This window comes from Nelumbo lutea, chromosome 4 (genome assembly GCF_056320005.1).
Source record: "Nelumbo lutea isolate HS-2025 chromosome 4, American lotus-T2T, whole genome shotgun sequence".
In the NCBI taxonomy this organism is placed as follows: Eukaryota; Viridiplantae; Streptophyta; class Magnoliopsida; order Proteales; family Nelumbonaceae; genus Nelumbo; species Nelumbo lutea.
In genome coordinates, this window is record NC_142687.1 from 81,791,797 (window position 1) to 81,814,294 (window position 22,498).

General features: G+C 41.0%; 1 protein-coding gene across 1 annotated transcript in view; it reads right to left on the reverse strand.

The window, feature by feature from the left end:
- LOC148861322 (dihydrolipoyl dehydrogenase 2, chloroplastic-like) overlaps nucleotides 1-22,498 on the reverse strand; it is an 81,063-nt gene that overhangs the window by 23,576 nt on the left and 34,989 nt on the right. Inside the window, exons 8-11 of the mRNA XM_088941980.1 lie at nucleotides 13,515-13,577; nucleotides 13,347-13,421; nucleotides 13,186-13,264; nucleotides 12,985-13,085 (exon numbers count right to left, since the gene is read on the reverse strand). Coding sequence (XP_088798106.1) covers nucleotides 12,985-13,085; nucleotides 13,186-13,264; nucleotides 13,347-13,421; nucleotides 13,515-13,577 — 318 coding nt within the window. The remainder of the gene's footprint in view (nucleotides 1-12,984; nucleotides 13,086-13,185; nucleotides 13,265-13,346; nucleotides 13,422-13,514; nucleotides 13,578-22,498) is intronic.

Genomic DNA, 22,498 nt, shown 5'->3' on the forward strand with positions numbered 1-22,498 from the left:
TTCTTGTACTTCCTATTTTCTTTTCTTTCTATTTTTCTACTTTCTATTTTCTTTTCTTTCTATTTTTTTTCTTCTTTCTATTTATTGCAGCAGCTTACTGTATAAATATGCCGATTGGCAATAGAATGAAATACATCAGTATTCTACCATTCCAAAACAGTTCTAACTCCTACTGTCCAAAGGGTAAAGCTGAACTTTGATGGAAGTTCTTGAGGCAACATAGGCCCTTCTGGAATAGGTGGAGTTCTAAGGGATACAGAGGGCAGACTAATTTCTATGTTCTCTGGGCCAATAGGTGTGGGAGATTCACTGAGAGCAGAAGTGTTGACTCTACTACAAGGATTAAGGCTGGCTAAGCAGATGGGTCTTCATCAAGTTGAGGTAGAAGGGGATTCTAAGCTAGTAATTGGGTGGATTCAGTCACAAAGTTTGGGAGTCTGGGTATATAGACAGTTTGTGAGGGAAATAAATTGTCTAGCAAGGGAGATAGGAGCCTCTTTCAAGTGGGTTAGAAGGTTGGCTAATGGGTTAGCTGATATGTTGGCAAAGCAAGGGACTGTTAGAGAGAACTTGTTTTGGGCAGTGTTGTAACTCAAGAGTATACCAATGGGGTCAGCACCTGTACTTAGGTGGTTGACAGTTGTATTTGTGTTTTAATTATTTTCAATGAAAGTAACCATTTCCTATAAAAAAAAATATAAGATTCTTCTTTTTTTCCAGAAAAAGTATTCAGTCATAAGATTCAAATCAAAACCCTTGGGAATCATGAATCTTATAATAAATCAATACGATTTTGACAACTATGAATTACTACTTGTTGCCAATTTTTCTGTTGACCTAACAAACTTAAACACCAAACAATTTCTATTGACAAACGAAAGGATTTTACAATAATAGCCCCAACTTTGATATCTTTTGTTTGTGAGATACTAGTTGTTCCCAATTCTCCATAACCTGATCTTGTTAAATTTTTAATTGGCAACTATCTGTATTAAATAAAGAATATTAACAAATCCTAGCCCTTGGGGGGTCAATAAACGATCAGTTCATGCCAAATGCAAAGACTCCGGCTAACAAATGTGACATATCCAAGTCAATGGTTCTTCTACAGGAATTGATATTCTACTAGCAATGACATGAATATCCATTTAACCTCTAATCTAAGAATCAGAGAAGGAGATTAAAACTCTGCTCTAATACAATTCCCTTTTCCAAAAGCTCACAAGTGTATCATCATAATGAAACCATCTCTAATGAATCCAGCTACTTCTGAATAGAGAATTTGTTTTAGAAGTGTGCCAATTTCTTTCTATGACCTGAAAATAACCTAGGAAACAAAATTTCTGACTGGAGCTCATCTTGATGGTTATGGAAACAATATAATAAACTAACAGACACATTATGCTTGGCAAACACCAAGTTACCAAAAAATGCATGCATTTTAATTCTACTTTGACACCATGATGTAAACAACAAAACAAATGATTGAGAAAAATTGACATCAAACTGAACAAAATATATCTATAAAATCCTGGCTAAAATGCTCTTTTTGAGGCTTACAGAAGTTCTTCCTTTTATCATCAGCCAAAATCAAGGGGCTTCCATTCAAGGATGACAAATAATAGATCAGATCCTAATTGCGAATGAATGTGTGAAGGAGATGAAAAGATCTAGGCAAAAAGGCTTTGTTTGCAAATTGGACTTCAAAAAGGTCTATGACTTGGTAGATTGGCAATTCTCACCACAGGGGTTAAGGTATTGTGGGCTTGGGGAGAGATGGTGTGTAGATGGATACTTGGGTGTGTTAATACCTGTCACTACTCTATCTTGGTTAATGGTGTGGTGAAGGATTTCTTTCCAGCATGCAAGGGTATCAGGCAAGGGGATCCACTCTCTTCATTCCTCTTTAGTAGCTGATTTGTTTAGTAGAATCATTGCTAAGGCTGACAAGGAAGACATCTTTAGGGTTGGAAAGTAGGGAGAAACCAGATCCCAGCCACCCGTCTTCAGTTTGTAGATGATTTGATGATTTTTTGTGAAAGGGATATTAGTGAGAAGGTAGCAAATTTGAAAGAGTTTATCAAAGGTTTTGAAAGAATCTCTAATCTGAAAATCATTTTGGCAAAAGAGCTGCATTGAGGGTATTACTTTAGAGGTTGATGAGGTCGAGGCTATTGTGGAGTGCCTTGAGTGCTCCATCGCATCTTGGCCTTTGTCATATTTAGGGCTTCCATTAGGGGTGAATCCTAGGGAGAGTAGGTTTTCTGGACTCTAGTGCTAGAAAAGTTTGAGAAGAGATTAGCTTCGAAGAAAAAAGAACTACATTTCTTTAGGTGGTAGGATCACTCTAATAAGAGACTTTCTTTCGGAACTGGGACAAGGAAAAAAAAGGATCATTTGATTTAGTGGGAAATTGTGTGTGGAAGCAAAGAGGAGGGGGTTTGGTGATAGGGAGGGTGCTTCAAAAAAATCTAGCATTATTGGGTAAATGGCATTGGCGTTGGTCATCGGAGAGTGAGAAGCTTTGGCATGACGTGGTGGGGAGCATTCGTGGCATCTCAAAGAATGGATGGTGTAGAGAACACTGATGTGGACCCCACTGATGTGGTCTCCACAGTGTTCGTATGGCAGCAATATTTTGACAGTGTTAGTTGGTAGTTATTTCAGTTTGTTATTTCAGCTTTATTATTAGTTATTTCTTATTCTACTAGACATGACAGTGTTAATACCTGTCACTACTCTATCTTGGTTAATGGTGTGGTGAAGGATTTCTTTCCAGCATGCAAGGGTATCAGGCAAAGGGATCCACTCTCTTCATTCCTCTTTAGTAGCTGAGATGGCTTCATCTGTAGATGGGAATGACAACAAAACCGACACCATGCTTTCTCCAGATTATCTAAGTGTTCAAATGACATCCATCAAGTTGAATGGTGAGAACTATGTACCATGGGCAAAATCTGTGGAGGTGTTCTTGAAGGCCAAGAGGAAAGTAAAACATGTGAGGGAGGAGAAACGTCCCTCTGATTCCCCTGGGTTTAGTGATTGGGAACAAGATGATGTACAGATAATGACATGGCTTTGGAACAGCATGGAACCAAAGATTAGTGTGAACTTCATGTTCCTAGATACAGCCAAAGAGATCTGGGATCATGCTAAAAAGTTGTACTCTAGACAAGACAACACAACTAGGGCATATCAGTTATACCAAGAGTACTTCAATTTGAAGCAAGGAAGTCAAAGCTTAGAAGAGTATTATGCAAGTTTGAGGAACATCCGCAATGAGCTAAATGTGTATCACCCTCTAACATCAGATGTCCAGATCCAACAACAGCAACGTGAACAGCTTGATGTGACTAGGTTTCTTGTGGGCTAGAAGGCTGAGTATGAGCCTGCCAGAGCACAGATATTGGGGGGATCAGCTCTCCGAAGAAGTTTTTGCCCGTCTTAAGAGGACATCCATTGAGCCGGTGGAACATTCTTCCTTCTTTGATAGATCTGGTTTGGTAGTGACTAAAGGGAGTGGTCATGGAAGTAGAAGTGGTGGTGGCAGCAGTGGCCCTCCAAGCAACCGTGGTGAACACATGTTTAACCGGGCTAGTGGCCGGACTGGAGGCCAAGAGTCAGGGGGAGGCCGTGGAAAAGGAAGGAGTAATGCTCAGAGAAAATGGACACATTGTGGCTTAGAGGGGCACACAGTTAATTTCTGCTATGATTTGCGTGGTCCACCCAACACTTGGGCTAACCATGCTACATCTAAGAGTAGTAGCACAATTACTGAAAGCCAGCAAACTGCCCCAACCCCCTCCACACCCGCTTGTGCTTTCGGGCAGGAAATGGTGAGTGTACCACGGGCAATATATGAGCAGTTCCTTCAAACATCTCAGCAGAACACAGCTACACTTGCCCATTTAGGTATGACTTGTTTAGCGTCCAAAGCCTCACCCTGGATCATTGATTCCAGAGCCTCGGACCATATGTCTGGGACTCTTGATGTATTTTTTTCCCTTTCTCGCTCCTCCACATCTCAGACAGTTACACTTGCTAATGGTTCTACATCTCCTATTTGTGGTGTTGGTGATGTTGATCTCTCCTCCTTGTCTTTAGCATATGTTTTATATGTTCCTAAGTTCCCTTTTAACCTTATGTCTGTTAGCAGATTAACCAAGTCCCTTAATTGTTCTGTAACCTTCTATCCTTCTTCTTGTGTGTTTCAGGATCTCAAGGCGGGGAAGAAGATTGGTGGAGGGCATGAAGCAGGTGGTTTGTATTACCTTGATGGTGGTGGCCCCCAGTGGCTTTTCAGTTGTCTCTTACTCCTCTCCAATGGCACTACAGACTTGGTCATCCCTCTCTCAAGGCTTTGAAGCTACTAGTTCCTTCCTTGAGTCATCTTTCATCATTAGATTGTGAGTCATGTCAGTTGGGAAAACATCATCGAGTCTCATTTAGTCCAAGAATTGATAGTCGTGTCTCAAGTCCTTTTGCTTTAGTTCATTATGATGTATGGGGTCCAGTTAAAGTGGTGCCATACAATGGGTTTAAGTATTTTGTAATCTTTGTTGATGACTTTTCAAGGATGACATGGATCTATGTTATGAAAGACCGTAGTGAATTGTTCTCTATTTTTAAGAAATTTCATGTTGAAATACGCACTCAATTTGGTGTTCATATGAAAATACTTCGCTCCGATAATGCCAAAGAATACATCTCCTCACCATTTCAGCAATACCTAGAACATCATGGAATAATTCATCAAACTTCTTGTGCCTACACCCCGCAACAAAACGGTGTAGCTGAACGGAAAAATAGACATCTTCTTGAAACTGCTCGGTCCTTGATGATCAATATGCATGTCCCAAAGCATTTTTGGAGTGATGCTATTCTTATATCCTGTTTTCTGATAAATCGGATGCCCATGTCAAACCTTGGAAGTCAATCCCCTTTTTCCGTGTTGTTTCCCACTTTGTCTCCATTTCCTCTCACTCCAAGAGTCTTTGGCTGTGTTTTTTTTGTTCAACACTTGGGGCCTGGAGTAGACAAGCTAGATGCTCGAGCTACGAAGTGTATTTTTCTTGGCTACTCGAGGACTCAGAAAGGGTATAAGTGTTATAACCCAAAATTTCATAAATCGTTTGTGTGCTCTGATGTCACCTTCTTTGAATCAGTTCCTTTTTTCTCAGATGGCGGGGTCTCTTCTTCTCCCTTTGTGGTTCCTCTTCCTGTACCGGTTGTGGGCCCTCTTCCTGTAGCTCCCATTCCTACTGTAGATGCACATCATATGCCTGTTACTACAGAGAGGCCGCCAATTACTCAAGTGTATACCCGCAAAAGTGCTTCTGCCCCTCCTCCACTTCAGCACCTATCGACAAATCCTGCTATTGCTCCTTCTCCCTCAGATCTTGATCTCCCTATTGCTTTGCGGAAAGGTAAACACACTTGTACTTCTCATCCCATTTCAGACTATGTTTCCACTGCTCACCTTTCTGCTTCTCATTGCAAGTTTATATCATTACTCTCATCGTTCCCATTCCCAAGACTGTACAGGAAGCCCTTACCTCCCCAGGGTGGCGGCAAGCCATGGAGGAAGAACTCTCTGCTCTACAACATAATCACACGTGGGAACTCACCACCCTTCCTCCTGGTAAGCACACTGTTGGGTGTAAATGGGTTTATACAGTGAAGCATCTTCCTGATGGCAGTGTGGAACGATTGAAGGCACAGTTAGTGGCCAAGGGCTATCCTCAACTATATGGTGTGGACTATATGGAGACATTCTCTCCTGTGACTAAAATTGGTTCAGTTCGGGTGTTGACCTCATTAGCTGCTATGTATGATTGGCCTCTCGTACAACTTGACATAAAAAATGCCTTCCTACATGGTGATCTTGTTGAGGAGGTGTATATGGAGCAACCACCAGGGTTTGTTGCTTAGGGGGAGGCTAGTAAGGTGTGCAGGCTCAAAAAGGCAATCTTGGACTGAAACAATCTCCACGTGCATGGTTTGGCAGGTTTAGTGAAGTGGTGAAGGCCTTTGGGATGAAACAGTGTCAGGTTGATCATTCTGTGTTCAGCTATAACTCAAAAGATGGGAAAATCTTGCTAGTCGTGTATGTGGATGATATTGTCATAACTGGAAGTGACAGCAATGGAATTGACAGGCTAGAAAAATTCTTACAGGACCACTTCAATACGAAAGATCTGGGGAAGCTAAAGTATTTCCTAGGAATAGAGGTTGCGAGGTCAAAATAGGGGATCAATCTATGTCAGAGAAAATGTGTTCTTGATCTACTTGAAGAAACAGGGTTGTTAGGTGCTAAACCAGCAGAGACTCCTATGGAACTCAATGCCAAGTTAAGTGTGGATGCAGGTGAAGAGTTTGATGATCCTAGAAGATACAGAAGGTTGGTGGTAAAGTTGAACTACCTGAACATTACCCGACCAAATATATCATTTGCTGTGAGTGTGGTGAGTCAGTTTATGCAACATCCCCGGGTTCCTCACTGGGAAGTTGTTCTGAGAATTGTTAGGTACCTAAAGGGTGCTCTAGGTCGTGGTTTTTTATACCAAAAGGGAGGAACTCTTGAAATAGTAGGGTACACAGATGCTGACTGGGCTGGCTCTATATCAGACAGGAGGTCAACCACAGGGTATTGTACCTTCCTAGGTGGCAATCTTGTAACTTGGAAGAGCAAGAAGCAAACAGTGGTGGAATGAAGTAGTGTAGAAGCAGAGTACAGGGCTATGGCCCATACCAGATGTGAACTAGTATGGCTGAAGAACTTACTACAGGAGATGGGTTTCTCAATTGACAAACCCATGAAACTATATTGTGATAAACAAGCTGTTGTTCACATCTCATCCAATCCCGTCTTCCATGAAAGAACTAAACATATTGAGGTGGATTGTCACTTTGTGAGAGAGAAAGTGATAAGTGTGGTAATAACTACATCTCATGTGAGCTCAGGAAATCAGTGGGCAGATGTCTTCACAAAAGGATTGTCTCGGGGAAGAATAAATTACAATTGTAACAAGTTGAGACTATATGATATATACTCTCCAGCTTGAGGGGGAGTGTTAGAATGCTCGAGTCAGGGGTATTTTGGTCATTCTGGTGTATCTTCTTGAAAGTGAAAGGTCTATTGTATTTGAGTTTAAGTTATGTGTCCCATCTTCTATGAGGGACAAAATTGTCTTTCTTGTAACTCTAAGTTTTATGAATAAAATTCAAGTGGGTCGACTAGGAGAGTGATTTTTCATGTTCTCTCTTCTAGTCTGGCCGAATACTCTTCTTCTTCTTTCTCTTTTCTTTCTTCTTTCTTCTTCTCTACTTTGACCTAGAATCAACTAGGGTTTATTCACAGAGGGTATTAATTTAGAGGATGAGGAAGTCGAGGCTACTGCAGAGTGTCTTGAGTGCTCCATCGCATCTTGGCCTTTGTCGTATTTAGGGCTTCCATTAGGGGTGAATCCTAGGGAGAGTAGGTTTTCTGGACTCCAGTGCTAGAAAAGTTTGAGAAGAGATTAGCTTCGAAGAAAAAAGAAATACATTTCTTTGGGTGGTAGAATCACTCTAATAAGAGACTTTCTTTGGGAACTGGGACAAGGAAAAAAATGATCATTTGATTTAGTGGGAAATTGTGTGTGGAAGCAAAGAGGAGGGGGTTTGGTGATAGGGAGGGTGTTTCAAAAAAATCTAGCATTGTTGGGTAAATGGCATTGGCGTTGGTTATTGGAGAGTGAGAAGCTTTGGCATGAACTGGTGGGGAGCATTCATGGCATCTCAAAGAATGGATGGTGTAGAGAACACTGATGTGGACCCCACTGATGTGGTCTCCACAGTGTTCATATGGCAGCAATATTTCTGTTAGATATGACAATGTTTGTTGGTAGTTATTTCAGCTTTATCATTAGTTATTTCTTATTCTATTTGCCATGTAAGCAATAAGGGCAATTCAACCCTTTTACAGTTAGCTAATAGTTATATAAATACTATGAGTGGGTCGGCAGAAATCATAACCTTCCCTCTCTCTTTTCTGAAACTCTCTTATCCACTCAGAGAGTCCATATCTGAATGTGATTCAGAATGAGATTAGGAGAAGGCTAATCTAATCTGCAGATAAGATAAGGGTTTATCCTTATCACCTAAAGGGATGTTTGATCCAAATCAGATTTGGATCAGCAAGTCCTAATTGGATTAGGAGCTGATCCTTTAGGGTTACAAGAGAAGGAAGGGGCGGCAGCCTTTAGAAGACACATTATTCACATCCTCTTCAGAGCTGAAAATCACAGAAGAAAGAATTAAGCAACCCTGCAGAATTCTTTCTTGCCGCCTCCTTCTTGCTTCCTACCTTGCCAGTTCGATCTCCAGTTGTGGGAGAAGTCAATATTTGATCTTGATATCAGTTCTTTGTGAAATGACTGATAGGAAGCTGTGCTCACGTGCCACCCTGTTGTTTCTTGCGAAGGACTAGGTTCATGGAGAAGAACACTGCTGATTCTGCTCCATCCTGCACTGCGCCATCTTCAGTGGGAGCAGTCTTTGGATCCTTCCTTGGGCGTGAACACCTCAATTGGGAGAAATTACCTCTCCGTATCAGGTATAATTTTCTCCTATTGCTTTTGTTCAGATCTGGTTCAGTTTATGGTTCAAGATTGATCATTGAAAATATGATTTTCTAAATAAGGAATTCGATTCCCAGTTGAAAGGGAGAGAAATTTTTTTGAAATTCGCCCACCTTATTCCACAAGATTTGGGCGTCCATATGATGGATATTTCATCCCTTCAAAGTTAATGAGAGGCTTTTTGTGGGAGCCTGGGGAGGAAAGGAAGGACCATAGGGTCAGTTGGGACCTAGTTTGCAGGAGTAAAACTGATGGTGGTCTAGGTTTATTGGGGAAGTGGTTGTGGAGGCTGCCTTTTTTTATATCTTTTGCAAGGCTACACAATAGGGGGTAGCCCATCCCCCAACCCAGGTGTAGGCAGGATTCGATCCCAAGTCTCTGCTACAACTAGTAGGAGACCTTACCAACCAGCTGGTTGGCACTTTGCATTGTGGAGGTTGTCTTTGGACAAGGATAAATTGTGGGCTAAGTTGGTTCTTAGCATTAATGGGTTGTCGGATGTTGGTTAGGATGCTGGAGTGCTAGCTTGAGCTACAAATGCTTCTCCTTGGAGGTCTATACATGCTGCACTTCCTCTTTTTCTACCTTTTGTCAGGTACAATCTTTGCTTAGGGGGACCTTATTAAATTCTAGGAACATGTTTGGGTGGATGAGTCTTCTCTAAAAGCTCAGTTTTATTCTTTGTTCTCTATCTCAAGTTTCAAGTAGGGGTGTTCAAATTCGGTTCATGAACCGAAAACCGAATCGAACCGAATAGGCAAGTTCGGTTTGATTAATTTGGATAATGGTTCGGTTTGGTTTTTGGTGTTTAATAAATTTGGTTTTCGATTTTCGGTTCAGTTTGGTAAAATTTTTCAACCAAACCGAACTAATATAATATATAGTTATATTATATATAATTATTACTCGGTTTGGCTCTTCATCTTCCCATTAATTTTCATACAAGTAAACACTAAAAAAACTTTTGAGGTTTGAACGACAGATGGTCAGAGACTTAGAGAGACAAAGACTTTCCAGTTTCCAATTTCCACTTTCCAAGTTTCCTGGGCAGAGTTCCAGACTGGGAAAAGAGACACTCAGACTAAAGCAAGAGACTCAGGGAAGAGAAGGGACAACCAGTACTGTGGCTCTGTGAGAAAGGAGGAAAAGAGACACTCAGGCTGAATCGAGAGACTCAGAGAAGGGACAGCTGATACTGTGACTCTGTGAGAGAGGAGGAAAAGAGACACTTAGACTGAACAGAGAAACTCAGAGAAGGGACTGTGAGTTTTCTGTTTTCCCATGATTTTCAATCTTGATTATTACTTATTGGTTTATTATTGTATATTGCATTTGGTTATACTTATTTGTAATTGTTTTTTGTGTTGTTCAATCTCACTCTTTTAAATTTCTATCAAACAATTGTTGGCAATCCACAATCTTGGAATCCATGTCTGTTAAGAAGAAAATTATGGTACAACATTACAGACAAGTCTCCTTCTTCCAAGCTTCCAGTGGTTGATTGATCGGGAGGATATTGAGTCAAGAAAATTGCATAAAGATTTGAACTCTCTACCAAGTCGGTTACATTTAATTCAGTATGTATAAGGTACTACAATATCATGATCTGAATTGTTATTAAAAAAAAAAAAAAAAACTCTAATGGGCTCAACCGAACCGAACTCAGATTGGGACTTGGGCTTTAGGAGAGGGATTAGAGATTTGGAACCAGACCATGTGTTGGGCCTAGACCTTCTTGGTGCTTGTCTCCCAACTGGTGCATTCTATGCAAGGCCAATGGTGAGAGCTGTTATCACTAGTTAATTTCTTGTTAGTTTATCCTTTCTTTTTGGAATTGGTTTATTTTTTTGTTTGGTTGCAAGTGGACTCCCCCCAGTGTGAGAAGAAAGAAATCAAAGGATTTTCCTGGATAAGGAAAGGAGCTTAACTGCAATTCTAGAGGTTGTTACAATTAGCGTGCTTCAGTGGGTTAAATCCTTTAAAATGTTTGAGGATATACCAACAGGGCTGTTGATTAATAACCGGGAGGAAGTGGCCAAATCTGCACCTAGGAAAGAGGTTTATAATCCTTTGTGGTCTCCACCAGCTGAAGGGTACATGAAGTTAAACTTTGATGGAAGCAGTGAAGACAACCCCAGGCCATCAGGTATTGGAGGTGTGTTCAGGAATGAGGAAGGACAGGCGTTGCTATATTCTCTGAGTCAGTTGGTGTAGGTTATTCTCTCAGAGCTGAGATCTTGGCTGCATTGGAAGGGTTAAAAGGGCAAAAGAATTAAATATCCAAAAACCAATCATGGAAGGTGATTCCAAGATAGTTATTGGCTGGTTAGAAAAGGAAGAGAATGGTGTGTGGGAATTTGTAAATGAAAAGAAGAAATTCAAATGGCTCTCTAGAGGTATGGAAGTAAGATTTCAGTGGATCAAAAGGAGTGCTAACTCTTTTGCAAGTGCCTTAGCCAAACAGGGGGTAGGGAGGACTCAATCTATGTGGGCTTGTTTTAACTTTTTATGCTAATATTGATCTCAGGAAGGGCTAAGAGGGTTTACCCCTCCTCATCTTGGTTGTTGTACTTGGTCCGCTTTTATTATTAATAAAATTTCTGTTAGTGATAAAAAAATTATTAGAATCAGAACAAGAGATTACAAAGGGGCCCCACTGTAGGAGCTACTGACAGGATCCAAGACCCCAAACTAAATTACAACTCTAACACACAACAGGTTTTGAATCTATATCCCTCTTCTAACCAGGTTCTTTTTAGATGGACTTTTGTATCCCCTTGTTCTCCATTTCATTGTATAAAAACGAGGTGGTCTCAAAATTTGTCTCACCCTTGGCTCCAAATTGGGATTTTGGATTTTGTAGGGGGTTAAGGGATCCTGAAATTGACTCTATCTAATTTGCTTTGCCTCCTTAATCAGGTTTGTTTGGATCCTTCCAAGCTAAACAAAAGGGCATGGGCTCCTAAGCCCAAAGGGACTTTTACTTGTGCCTCTTTATTTAAGTCCATATCTCAGCCTTCTATTCAATAGGTTTTCCCCTCAAAGGAAATTTGGTGTAGGTTAGTTCCCCCAAAGATTATGGGTTTTTGCTAGGAACTATGGGAAAATAAACACTTTAGATAACTTAGAAAAGAGAAGACCCTTCCTTTGTATTTCTCCCAACTGGTGTACCCTTTGTAGAGCTCATGGAGAGGATTGTTACCATCTATTCACGTCTTGTTTGCTCTCTACAAAGTTATGGACTTGGCTATTCTCTTTGTTTGGGTGCAATTGGAACTTGCCAGCAGAAGTACACTTGATCTTTGACCACTCTACTTTCAGTTTTTTTTTTTTTTTGATCAGCAAAAAACTTTCATTAACAACAGAGAAATTTAGTTACAATAGAGAAAGATTGCAGAGGGACAAATTGCAATCTCCAGCAATTAGTTACAATTCTGCCCAGTACAATGAAGATCTATTTGCCCCTTGTTTTGCTAGGGTATCCACCATCCCATTTGCATCCCGTTTGACCCAACCAAACTGAGAGTTAAACTTCCTTGCAAGTGTGTCAATTTCTCTGAAGATAAATTTGAGCTTCCAAGGTACTGATGTGATGACCACTCTACTTTCAGTTGGCCTACAAAAAGAGGAATATTAATGTGGAGATGTTCTTGAGCAGCCTTGATTTGGATTTTGGACATTGTGGGAAGAAAGGAATGCTAGAATCTTCCAAAAAAAGGAAAGGAGCAGCCAGAATTGAAGGACTGCGTGTTGACTAGGGCAATACACTGGTTGAAGACATTGGAAATATTCCATCAGTTCTCCTTTAATGACTTTTGGAGAAATTGGTCAGCAGTAGTGAGATGTTCTTCCATCAAGAACAGGGTAGTTACAAGGTGGCTTCCCCCGACTGAAGGTTCACTGAAGCTAAATTTCAATGAGAGAAGTTTTTTTTATTTTTTATCTTCAAGAAAAAAGGTTGTTCTTCTGTACTCTGGTCCTTTGGGATTCGGAGATTCTGTTAGGTCAGAATTACTACTGCTGTACAAGGGGTGCAATTTGCAAACCAATTGGGGTACAACAACTAATTATTGAAGGGGACTCCAAGGTGGTTGTTGGCCAGTTGAAGAATCCTGAGGATGCTGTTTGGTGCTACAAGAACAAAATAAAGAGGATTTATTGGCTGATAAGGAATATGTCGGTTTCTATTCAGTTCTCTCCAAGGACTGTTGTATGAGATTATAAATCTGAATCAGTTTCTGAATTAATAAAATTTCACTATGACTCGTAAAAAAACTGAACAGAATGTAAAGAAATTTTAAAAAATCCATATCAAATACACAATAATATAGTAGGAGAAAATCTGAGAAGCTAACAAATTTACCTCTGTCAAACCAACAAAACTAACTTCAGGGTGAGTGAAGCAGGCTGCCGGGATGCTCAAATGATTCAGCACATGATCCTTTCCAGAAACTTGTTCAACAACTATGTTTAAAGATATGCAATGGATTCGGTGGGTGAATATATAAATAGAAAACATATTTACTACATGATTGAGAGAAAGCAAAAGGGAGCTAGGTCGTACCAGAGATCCCTTGTGCACTTGCAGCATGAGCAAGCATCATTTTCCCATTTGCATCACCAATGCAATATACATGAGGCACCTAGTTATTAAATATCATGTTAGAGTTTTCTGGTTGATATACTCAAAATTGTGGAACCAATGAAGTGAAAATCATGACAAACCAGTTTGCCATTCTTGTCAATTACTCCCATGCACTCATCAACAGGAACGAAACCACGTTGCGTCTCCACATTAATCTGCAGATAAACCAAGCTAGTTACTTGAACTAAATGACTTTGTTCTTCACAAATGCATCTGGTTTATCACTTCTAGAAGAATGAAATACTTACATTATCCAAGCCAAGCCCTTTTGTAAATGGAGCCCTTCCAGTTGCAATAAGTGCAGCATCCACCTACATAAATAGCAATAGTTGGAGCTTTGTTACTAGCACCATAACACTTCCACCTTATTCTCTTTCTTTTCTTTTAGTTTTTAATAATCCTGGATTAGATATATTGTGTTCATTCAAAGACCCAATAAATAGCATCGCATGCTCATAGAACAGCAATATTAATTGGATAAAAGCTAGCTTAATAGAAATTATTTTTCCCTTTTTTTTGTTTGGGGGAGGGGCAGAGGATTTTACTCAACAAAAGAGAGGGAAGGAGAGAAACACACATGCACACGCTCCGACCATCCAAATATAGGAAACATGTCAGAAATGTCGGGAATATCGTATGGAAGTATTGTAAAAGTTATAGACATGGTGGTCAAGCGATGAAAGAAATCAAGTGGCAGGCGAGAAGTCACCAATAAAAATAATCTCATCTAAAGAAGGAGATGGAGAAGACTAGTGAAAGGAGCTTCATGAAGGCTGGGAGATGGATAAGACTGGTGAAAGTGAAAGCTAAGACCCTGCTCTTTGAGAGTCTCAAAGTTCAAGGAAGGCCTGCTTTGAAGATAGAGTTGAGAATGGCGATGGTGCAATTAGTAGGGGTTGAAGCAGTAGAATGGTTTCAAAAATTTGTGGAAGAAGCTATATTTCAGAGAAGAGAACTGGCTTGCAAGAGTACGAAGATTGAGGATGGAAGAGAGTTTAAAGCAGAAAGGAAATCAAATGCTAACTTTGTATTTGGAAAAGGAAAAAAACATGTGATATGCTTACCCAAAGGTAGGAAAAGTGAAGGTTGGAAGGAAATATTAACAGTTCTCCAAGAGTTCTTGAAACAGGAGGAACAGCAAGAAGCCCAGCCCCCCAACAAGGAAAGGGAAGTTCCAATAGTATTGGATGAACCTGGTACTGTAGAGGAGGCTCCGGAGAAGAAGGAACTTCTCAAAGATGTCCAAGTATTCAGTGGAAAAGGAACTAAAAGCTGCAGGATGATAGTTAACAGAGGTATGGAGGATTGGAAAAAGAAATGGATAGTTCAAACTAGGCAAGAAACCACATGACTGGAAGCTAGTTGCGGAAGCTTTGTTGAAAGAGTTAAAATTAAAAAAGCTCCATCGTCATTACCTTTTGAAAAATATAAGATGGTAGTGGTTTTATCGGAGAATGAGAAAGATGTAGCAGCATTGAGTTTCAATTATGGTGCTGGTTATGTGACAGTATCAGAATGGTGTCCTCTATCAAATGCAAAAGAAACTGGAGTTGAAGATAACATTATTGTTAGAATCATCAAGTTGCCCTTTCATATGTGGAAGGAAGAGGTTTTTGAATCTCTGGCTTCCTTATGCAGCACACAACTTGCTGGAGTTTTTGCCTGTGATCTTCATTCAGCTGCTATAAAATTAAACAATGCTAAACCAGAAGAGATTCCCAGAAAAGTAGAGATTGTTACAGGCGGGTTGTCCTATTCTGTGTCATTGACCTCATCCATGGAAGCCCCACTGTGGAAGGAAGGTGTAAGGGAGGAAGATGAACAGGTAGAGAGGGATAGTTTACATGGCAACTGTTGGTTCGCCAGGGCAGTAGGAAGTGCATGTTACACCAAAATGGAAGAACGGAGTTGTCATGTAGAGAAAGCCAACTGGCAGTGTGGCAGATGGGTTAGCTAAACACGGAATTCAGAGACAGTCCATGTTTTGGGCTGTTTTGTAAATATTGAAAGTGGTTTTGGGCCTGATCTTTGCCCACAACTCCTTATTGTACTCCTTTTATATAATTAATAATAGTTTTTCTTGTGTTGCTGATAAAAAAAACGGCAGACGGGAGAGCTGTTAACTAAAAATGTAGGAAGAATGGTCAAAGGTGGCATTTCATATGTACAGAAAGAGGTTTTTTGAAAGAAGGGTTGGTGATTGATCGAGAAGGTGGTGGGGTGAAGCAAACTGGTGAGTTGAACCGGGTGAGATAATTGGGTCAGACCCACTTGCGTGTATTAAGTAAACACATGAGGAAGGGGGGTTAAGATGGGAAATGGGCCCAACTCTTTAAACTTTAAGCTAAAAGGCCCTTAGGCCGAAAGTGGGCTGAGTTCAAGGCCCATAGAAGAGCCGACACATGAGGACTTAAAGGCTCATGTGAGCCAAATTAGAGGGTCAATGGTGGACGATCGTTCGGGTCCATCATTGTCCTCGGCTAGGGCTAGATGGTCAGTCCCAAGCAAGAAATTCTCAGCGGCACAGTTGAACCTGCAATGGATTCCAAGTAAAGGGAAATGCATCGCTTCATCGAAAAAACGCAATACAAAGTTTTTCCAACTAGCCAGCGACGGTTGGGGATAAAAAACGGAGGATATTGGGAGCTCAAAGGATGACAGTTCCAACATAGATTCTTATGAATTGTCAAGTATTGGCAATGTGGAGGAGGACAAGACTTTAACTTTGGAAGCATAGGAAAGTTTCCATATGGATGCCCTCTTTAAGGAGGGCTCTAAGGTGGCTTCAGGTATTCAAGAAGAGGTACCCCCAGATAGGCCAAATGCAGATGCTAATATGGTGAAGGGAAAGGAAGTCGAAGCTGAAACAGGTAAGGACACTGCCCCATCCTTAGAGGAGCCAGAGGCTTTGCGTGTATTGTCCAGGGAGGGGTGAGTTAGAAAGGGCTATTCCTAGTGACAGAGGTATATCCAACCCAAGGTATACCAACCAACAAACTCCTTCGAGTAAGTAGGCTAACAATCCTTGTCCAGTTTTTAATCAAACCTTGGTCGATATCCCCAGTTCTTTGACTCAAAATCCAAGTACATGTATAAATTCGGTTTTGGTTACTGACTTGGGTGTTCAGCCAGACACAGGTACTTATGAAGCCCATCCAGGTGCCCTGCCTTTGCAAGAAGGTGTGGATAGAGGGTTGGTGGTGGAGATAGGGGAAGTAGAAGAAAATTGGGGGAAGGACAAGGATGAAGCTAAAAGAATTTAGACTTTAACAAGTGTTCTGATTGAGGAGCTTAAAGAAAAGAAGCTAGGTGAAGAAGGAAGGGCAGATGCTAAAACGGATAAGGGAGTTAGAGAGGGAGGGGTGTGGAAAAAGAACTCAATGAGAAGGGTGAGCTAACTCCGAAAGGAAAGGAAATGGAGGTAAGGGAGAGCCTAAAGAAAAGGAATGAGGTTCTGAAGGCTTATCCTAGGAAGAGTGAGGAAAAAAAGAGGGGGAAAAAGAAGAAAACAGAAGTGGAGAGGTTGATTTTTTATGTGGAAGAGAACATAGAGTTTAATGGAAGAGGGGAAAGGAGGAAGAGAACAAGATAGGTAGATTCTTTGTGGTTAGGGCCTAATAGTTCATAGTATCATGAAGTTAGTAAGCTTGAATGTCAGAGTATTGGGGAGTTCTAGAAAGAGGAGCTTGACCAAAGACTTGCTTAGAAGAAAAGGACCAAATATTGTTATGATTCAAGAAACAAAACTAGGAGATTTGGATATGAGATGGATTAGAAGTATTTGGGAATCAAGAGGTATTACCTGGTTGGTGGTGCCTTCTTGGGGGCATCAGGGAAAGTTTTAACCATGTGGAAAAATGAAGTATTGGAATCAATGGAGGAATTGATTGGAAGGTGTTAGAGTCGGCTGTACAAGGGTAGTACAGTCCTTTTATGTTTAGTTATATATGTATTGTTCTGCTGATGTGGCCCTCACTTAAGTGAGGGCACAATGGTAACCCTTGTATATCTTAGAAGAGTATAAATAAAAGAAGGGCCGACTAGAGGTTTTGAGATTTTTTCTCTCTAGTTCGGCTGTGACTTTTCTCCTTTTTCTTCACTTTCTCCTTCTCCTTCTCTCTCTTTCTTCTGATCTGAACATATACAAACATCTAATCTGAGTTTTATCATGGTATCAGAGCCATGATAATTAGTTCAGATCAGTTGTCTCCTTTTCTCTCTGTTCTGCACATTCCTCTGTAGGGTTTTGCAGAATTCTCATTGATATTTAGAGAGTTTTCCAGAAAGGAAGAAAAGGACTGGTTGTTTTCTCCTTTTGGGGGTTTCCATGCCTCCAATGAGTGCAGTCGTTGTGGTTTTGTGTGGTAGGTAGAAAACCCTCTACTCACAATTCGAAGAGGGCTGGTTTTGTGATGGTGACAGTGCAGACTTGGTGCCCTCTACTCGACAGGTACATGATCTTCGAACTAAGTTGTGGTATGTAGCAAGTTTCTTTTATATGTTGCAGAACTGAAAATATTATTCGTGAGGTGTGTTGTGAGGGTTTCTAGTGCTGACAGTAAACAGCAACAGTAGTGCTGTTGCTAAAAGTGGTGAACAGTTGTGAATATTATTGCTGAAACAGTAGTGAATAGTTGTGAATGTTGCTACTGAAACCTAGTACTAGGAACCCTAGTGGTGTTCAGTCATTTTGTGGAGTGTGGTGATTTATTAGGGCAGTAGAGTAACAATTTAGTGGTACAACCTCCCACTGTTTTTTTTGTGCAGTCATGGGAGACAGCAGTGAATACAAATCAAGTTTGATGGTGCCTTCTGATTATCTGAATGTGCAGATGACTTCTATAAAACTGAATGGTGAGAATTATGTCCCTTGGGCTAAGTCTGTTGAAGTTTTCCTGAAAGCCAAAAAGAAAGTGAAACATTTGAGGGAAAATAAACCCTCAACTGATTCCCCAGGATATGATGAATGGGAGTAGGAGGATGCTCAAATTATGACTTGGCTATGGAACAGCATGGAATCCAAAATTAGTGTGAACTTCATGTTTTTAGATACAACCAAGGAAGTCTGGGATCATGCAAGGAAACTATATTTTGGACAAGATAACACTACTAGGGTTTACCAATTGTACCAAGAGTACTTCAATCTGCAACAAGGGAATCAGAGTCTTGAGGACTATTATGCCAATATGAGAAATTTACGAAATAAGTTGAATGTTTATCATCTTCTTACACATGATGTCAAAATTCAGCAACAACAAAGAGAGCAATTGGATGTGACCAGATTTTTAGTAGGGCTGAAATCTGAGTATGAACTCGTAAGGGCACAGATATTAGGTGGATCTGCTCTTCCCTCTCTTGAGGAAGTGTTTGCTCGTCTTCGGAGGATTTCAGTTGGACCCATAGAGACTTCCACTATGTCAGATAGGTCTGCATTTGCAGTTACGAGAGGGGGAGGTCGTGGTGGTAGAGGAGGTCAGCATGGACGTGGTAGTGGTGGTGGACCCATGTATGGTCGTGGTGGTGGTGGAATGTATAATCGTGGTGGTGGTCGTGTTGGAGGACGAGATTCAGGGGGAGCCCGTGGTACGGGACGTGGTAATACTCAGAGAAGGTGTACTCATTGTGGTATGGAGGGACATACTATCAACTTTTGTTATGATCTCCATGGCCCACCTTCAACCTAGGCAAATCATGCAGCTGTAAATGGTGGTAGCTCAAGACAAGAATCTCAAGTCACTAATCAGATCCCCACTACATCTACAGAAACTTCCAAAAAGGAGATGGTGAGTGTTTCACAGGATGAGTATGAGCGGTTCATTCAGGGTACATCTCAATAGAACACAGCTACCCTTGCACACACAGGTATGGCTTGTCTGGCATCCACACCTTCCCATTGGATTATAGATTCAGGAGCTTCCGATCATATGACTAGAACTCCAGGTGTGTTTTCATCCATTTCTCCGTCCTCCACTTCCCAATTTGTTACTCTTGCCAATGGCTCTACATCAGCCATACGTGGTGTTGGTAATGATGACACTGACTCATTATCCCTCTCCTCAGTTTTATATGTTCCCAAGTTTCCCTTTAACCTGATGTCCGTTAGTAAATTGGCTCATTCTCTTAATTGCTCAATAACTTTTTATCCTTCCTCTTGTGTGTTTCAAGATCTCAAGACGGGGATGAAGATTGGTGGAGGGCATGAAGCTGGTGGACTGTATTATCTTGATGGAGGTGGTTCGGCAACAACTCTTCAGTCATCTCTCTCCCCTCATCAGTGGCACTGCAGACTTGGTCATCCATCTCTTAGAGATCTTCAGTTATTTGTTTCGTCGTTGCATTGTCTTTCTAATTTAAATTGTGAGTCGTCTTAGTTTGGGAAACATCATCATATCTCCTTTAGTCCTAGAGTTGATAGTCGTACATCGAGTCCTTTTTCTTTAGTCCATTCGGACATCTAGGGTCCAAACAGAGTAGTGTCTTATAATAGTTACAAGTACTTTGTAATTTTTGTTGATGATTATGCAAGGATGACATGGCTTTACCTTATGAAAGAAAAGAGTGAATTGTTTTCTATCTTCCAGAAATTTTATGTTGAAATTCGCAATCAATTTGGTGTAAATATTAAAATTCTTCGTTCTGATAATGGCTACGAGTATTTTTCCACACACTTTCAAGAATATTTGGAACAACATGGCATTATCCATCAAACCTCATGTACCTACACCCCTCAACAAAATGTGGTGGCTGAAAGAAAAAACCGTCACCTTTTGGAAACTACTCTCAGTCCCTCTTACATCAGATGAATGTCCCCAAACCCTTTTGGAGTGATGTTGTACTCACATCTTGCTTTCTTATTAACCGCATACCCATGTCTATCCTTGAAGGTCAGTCCCCTTTCTCTGTTTTGTTTCCCACGTTGTCTCCTTTTCCCCTTACTCATAGAGTTTTTGGATGCGTGTGTTTCGTTCATAATCTTGGGCCTGGAATGGACAAGTTAGATGCTAGATCCACTAAGTGTGTCTTTCTTGGCTATTCCAGGACTCAAAAAGGGTATAAGTGTCATAACCCTCGTTCTCGACGTTCTTTTGTGTGTTCTGATGTTACATTTTTTGAGTCTATTCCTTTCTTCTCCAGGTTGGATACTTCTTCTCCTCTGTTTCCATCACCCCCTCTTCCAGTTCCTGTTGAGGATCCCGTTCCTCTTGTTCCGGTCGTGACCCAGTCTTTGCCTCCAGTGCAGCTACCTGCGAGAGGACCACATATCCGACAAGTGTATACACATCGTCAGGCATCGGCTCCTCCCCTAGCTTCGTCACAGTCAACAAATCCGACAGTTGATCTTCCTATTGCTTTGCGGAAAGGTAAACACAGTTGCACTCTCCATCCCATTTCCAATTTTGTTTCTATATCTCACATTTCGGCTTCCCATCGACAGTTTGTTTCTATGTTATCCTCTGTCTCTGTTCCCAAGGATGTCTAGGAAGCTCTCAACTCTCCAGGGTGGCGCCAAGCAATGGAAGAACTCTCGGCCCTGACTCATACTCATACGTGGGACCTCACTACTCTTCTTCCTAGTAAGAATGTGGTCGGCTGTAAGTGGGTGTACATGGTTAAATACTTACTTGATGGAAGTGTTGAACGGTTGAAAAAGTTTGGTTAATTAACAAAGGTTATTCACAGCAGTATGGCATTGATTACACAGACACCTCTCTGGTTGCCAAAATTGGGTCAGTTCGTGTTCTAATTTCTCTTGTTGCTATGTTTGGTTGGCCCTTGTCTCAACTTGACATCAAGAATGCCTTTTTACATGGTGATCTTCTTGAGGAGGTGTACATGGAGCAACCACCAGGGTTTGTTGCTTAGGGGGAGGGTGAGAAGGTCTGTAGACTTAAGAAGGCTATTTATGGACTTAAACAATCTCCCTATGCATGGTTTGGGAGATTTAGTGAAGTGGTGAAGAATTTGGAATGAAACAGTGTCAGGTTAATCATTTCGTATTCAGCTATGAATCAAATGTTGGGAAGATTCTCTTGGTGGTATATGTAGACGACATTGTTATCACAGCCAGTGACAGACCAGAAATTGACAGGTTGAAGACTTACTTGCATGATCACTTCCAGACAAAGGATCTTGACAAATTAAGATACTTCCTAGGGATAGAGGTTGCAAGGTCCAAGAATGGTATTAATCAGTGCCAGAGGAAATATGTTCTTGATTTGCTAGAGGAAATAGGGTTGTTGGGTGCCAGACCAGCTGAAACACCTATGGAACTAAATGCTAGATTGGGTAGTGATACAGGTGAGGAGTTTGAGGATCCGGGAAGGTACAAAAGGCTGGTGGGTAAGCTTAATTACCTAACCATCACTCGACATGATATCTCATTTGCGGTCAGTGTAGTGAGTCAATTTATGTAGAATCCGAGAATCCCACACTGGGAGGTAGTCCTAAGGATTGTGAGGTATTTGAAGGGTGCTCCAGGTCGTGGCTTGTTGTATAAGAGTGGAGGAAGTCTTGAGATAGAGGGATACACGGATGCTGATTGGGCCGGGTCCATATCTGACAGAAGGTCCACTACAGGGTATTGCACTTTTCTTGGTGGGAACTTAGTGACATGGAAGAGTAAGAAGCAGACAGTGGTAGCAAGAAGCAGTGCAGAGGCTGAATATAGGGCTATGACTGACACAACATGCGAATTGGTGTGGTTGAAGCATCTACTATAGGAGATGGGATACTCGATTGACACTCCTATGAAGCTATACTGTGATAACCAAGCTGCAGTTCATATCTCCTCTAATCCAGTGTTTCACGAAAGGACGAAGCACATAGAAGTGGATTGCCACTTTGTACGTGAGAAGGTGCTTAGTGGAGTGATAAAGTACAGCATATGTGAATACAGGAAATCAATGGGCAGATCTGTTTACCAAAGGGTTGAATCGAGGAAGAGTGGACTACATATGTAACAAGTTGGGACTATATGGCATATACTCACCAGCTTGAAGGGGAGTGTTAGAGTCAACTATACAAGGGTAGTACAGTCCTTTTATGTTTAGTTATGTATGTATTGCTCTGTTGATGTGGCCCTCACTTAAGTGAAGGCACAATGGCAATCCTTGTATATCTTAGAAGAGTATAAATAAAAGAAGGGCCAACTAGAGGTTTTGAGATTTTTTCTCTCTAGTTCGGCTGTGACTTTTCTCCTTCTTTTTCTTCTCTTTCTCCTTCTCCTTCTCTC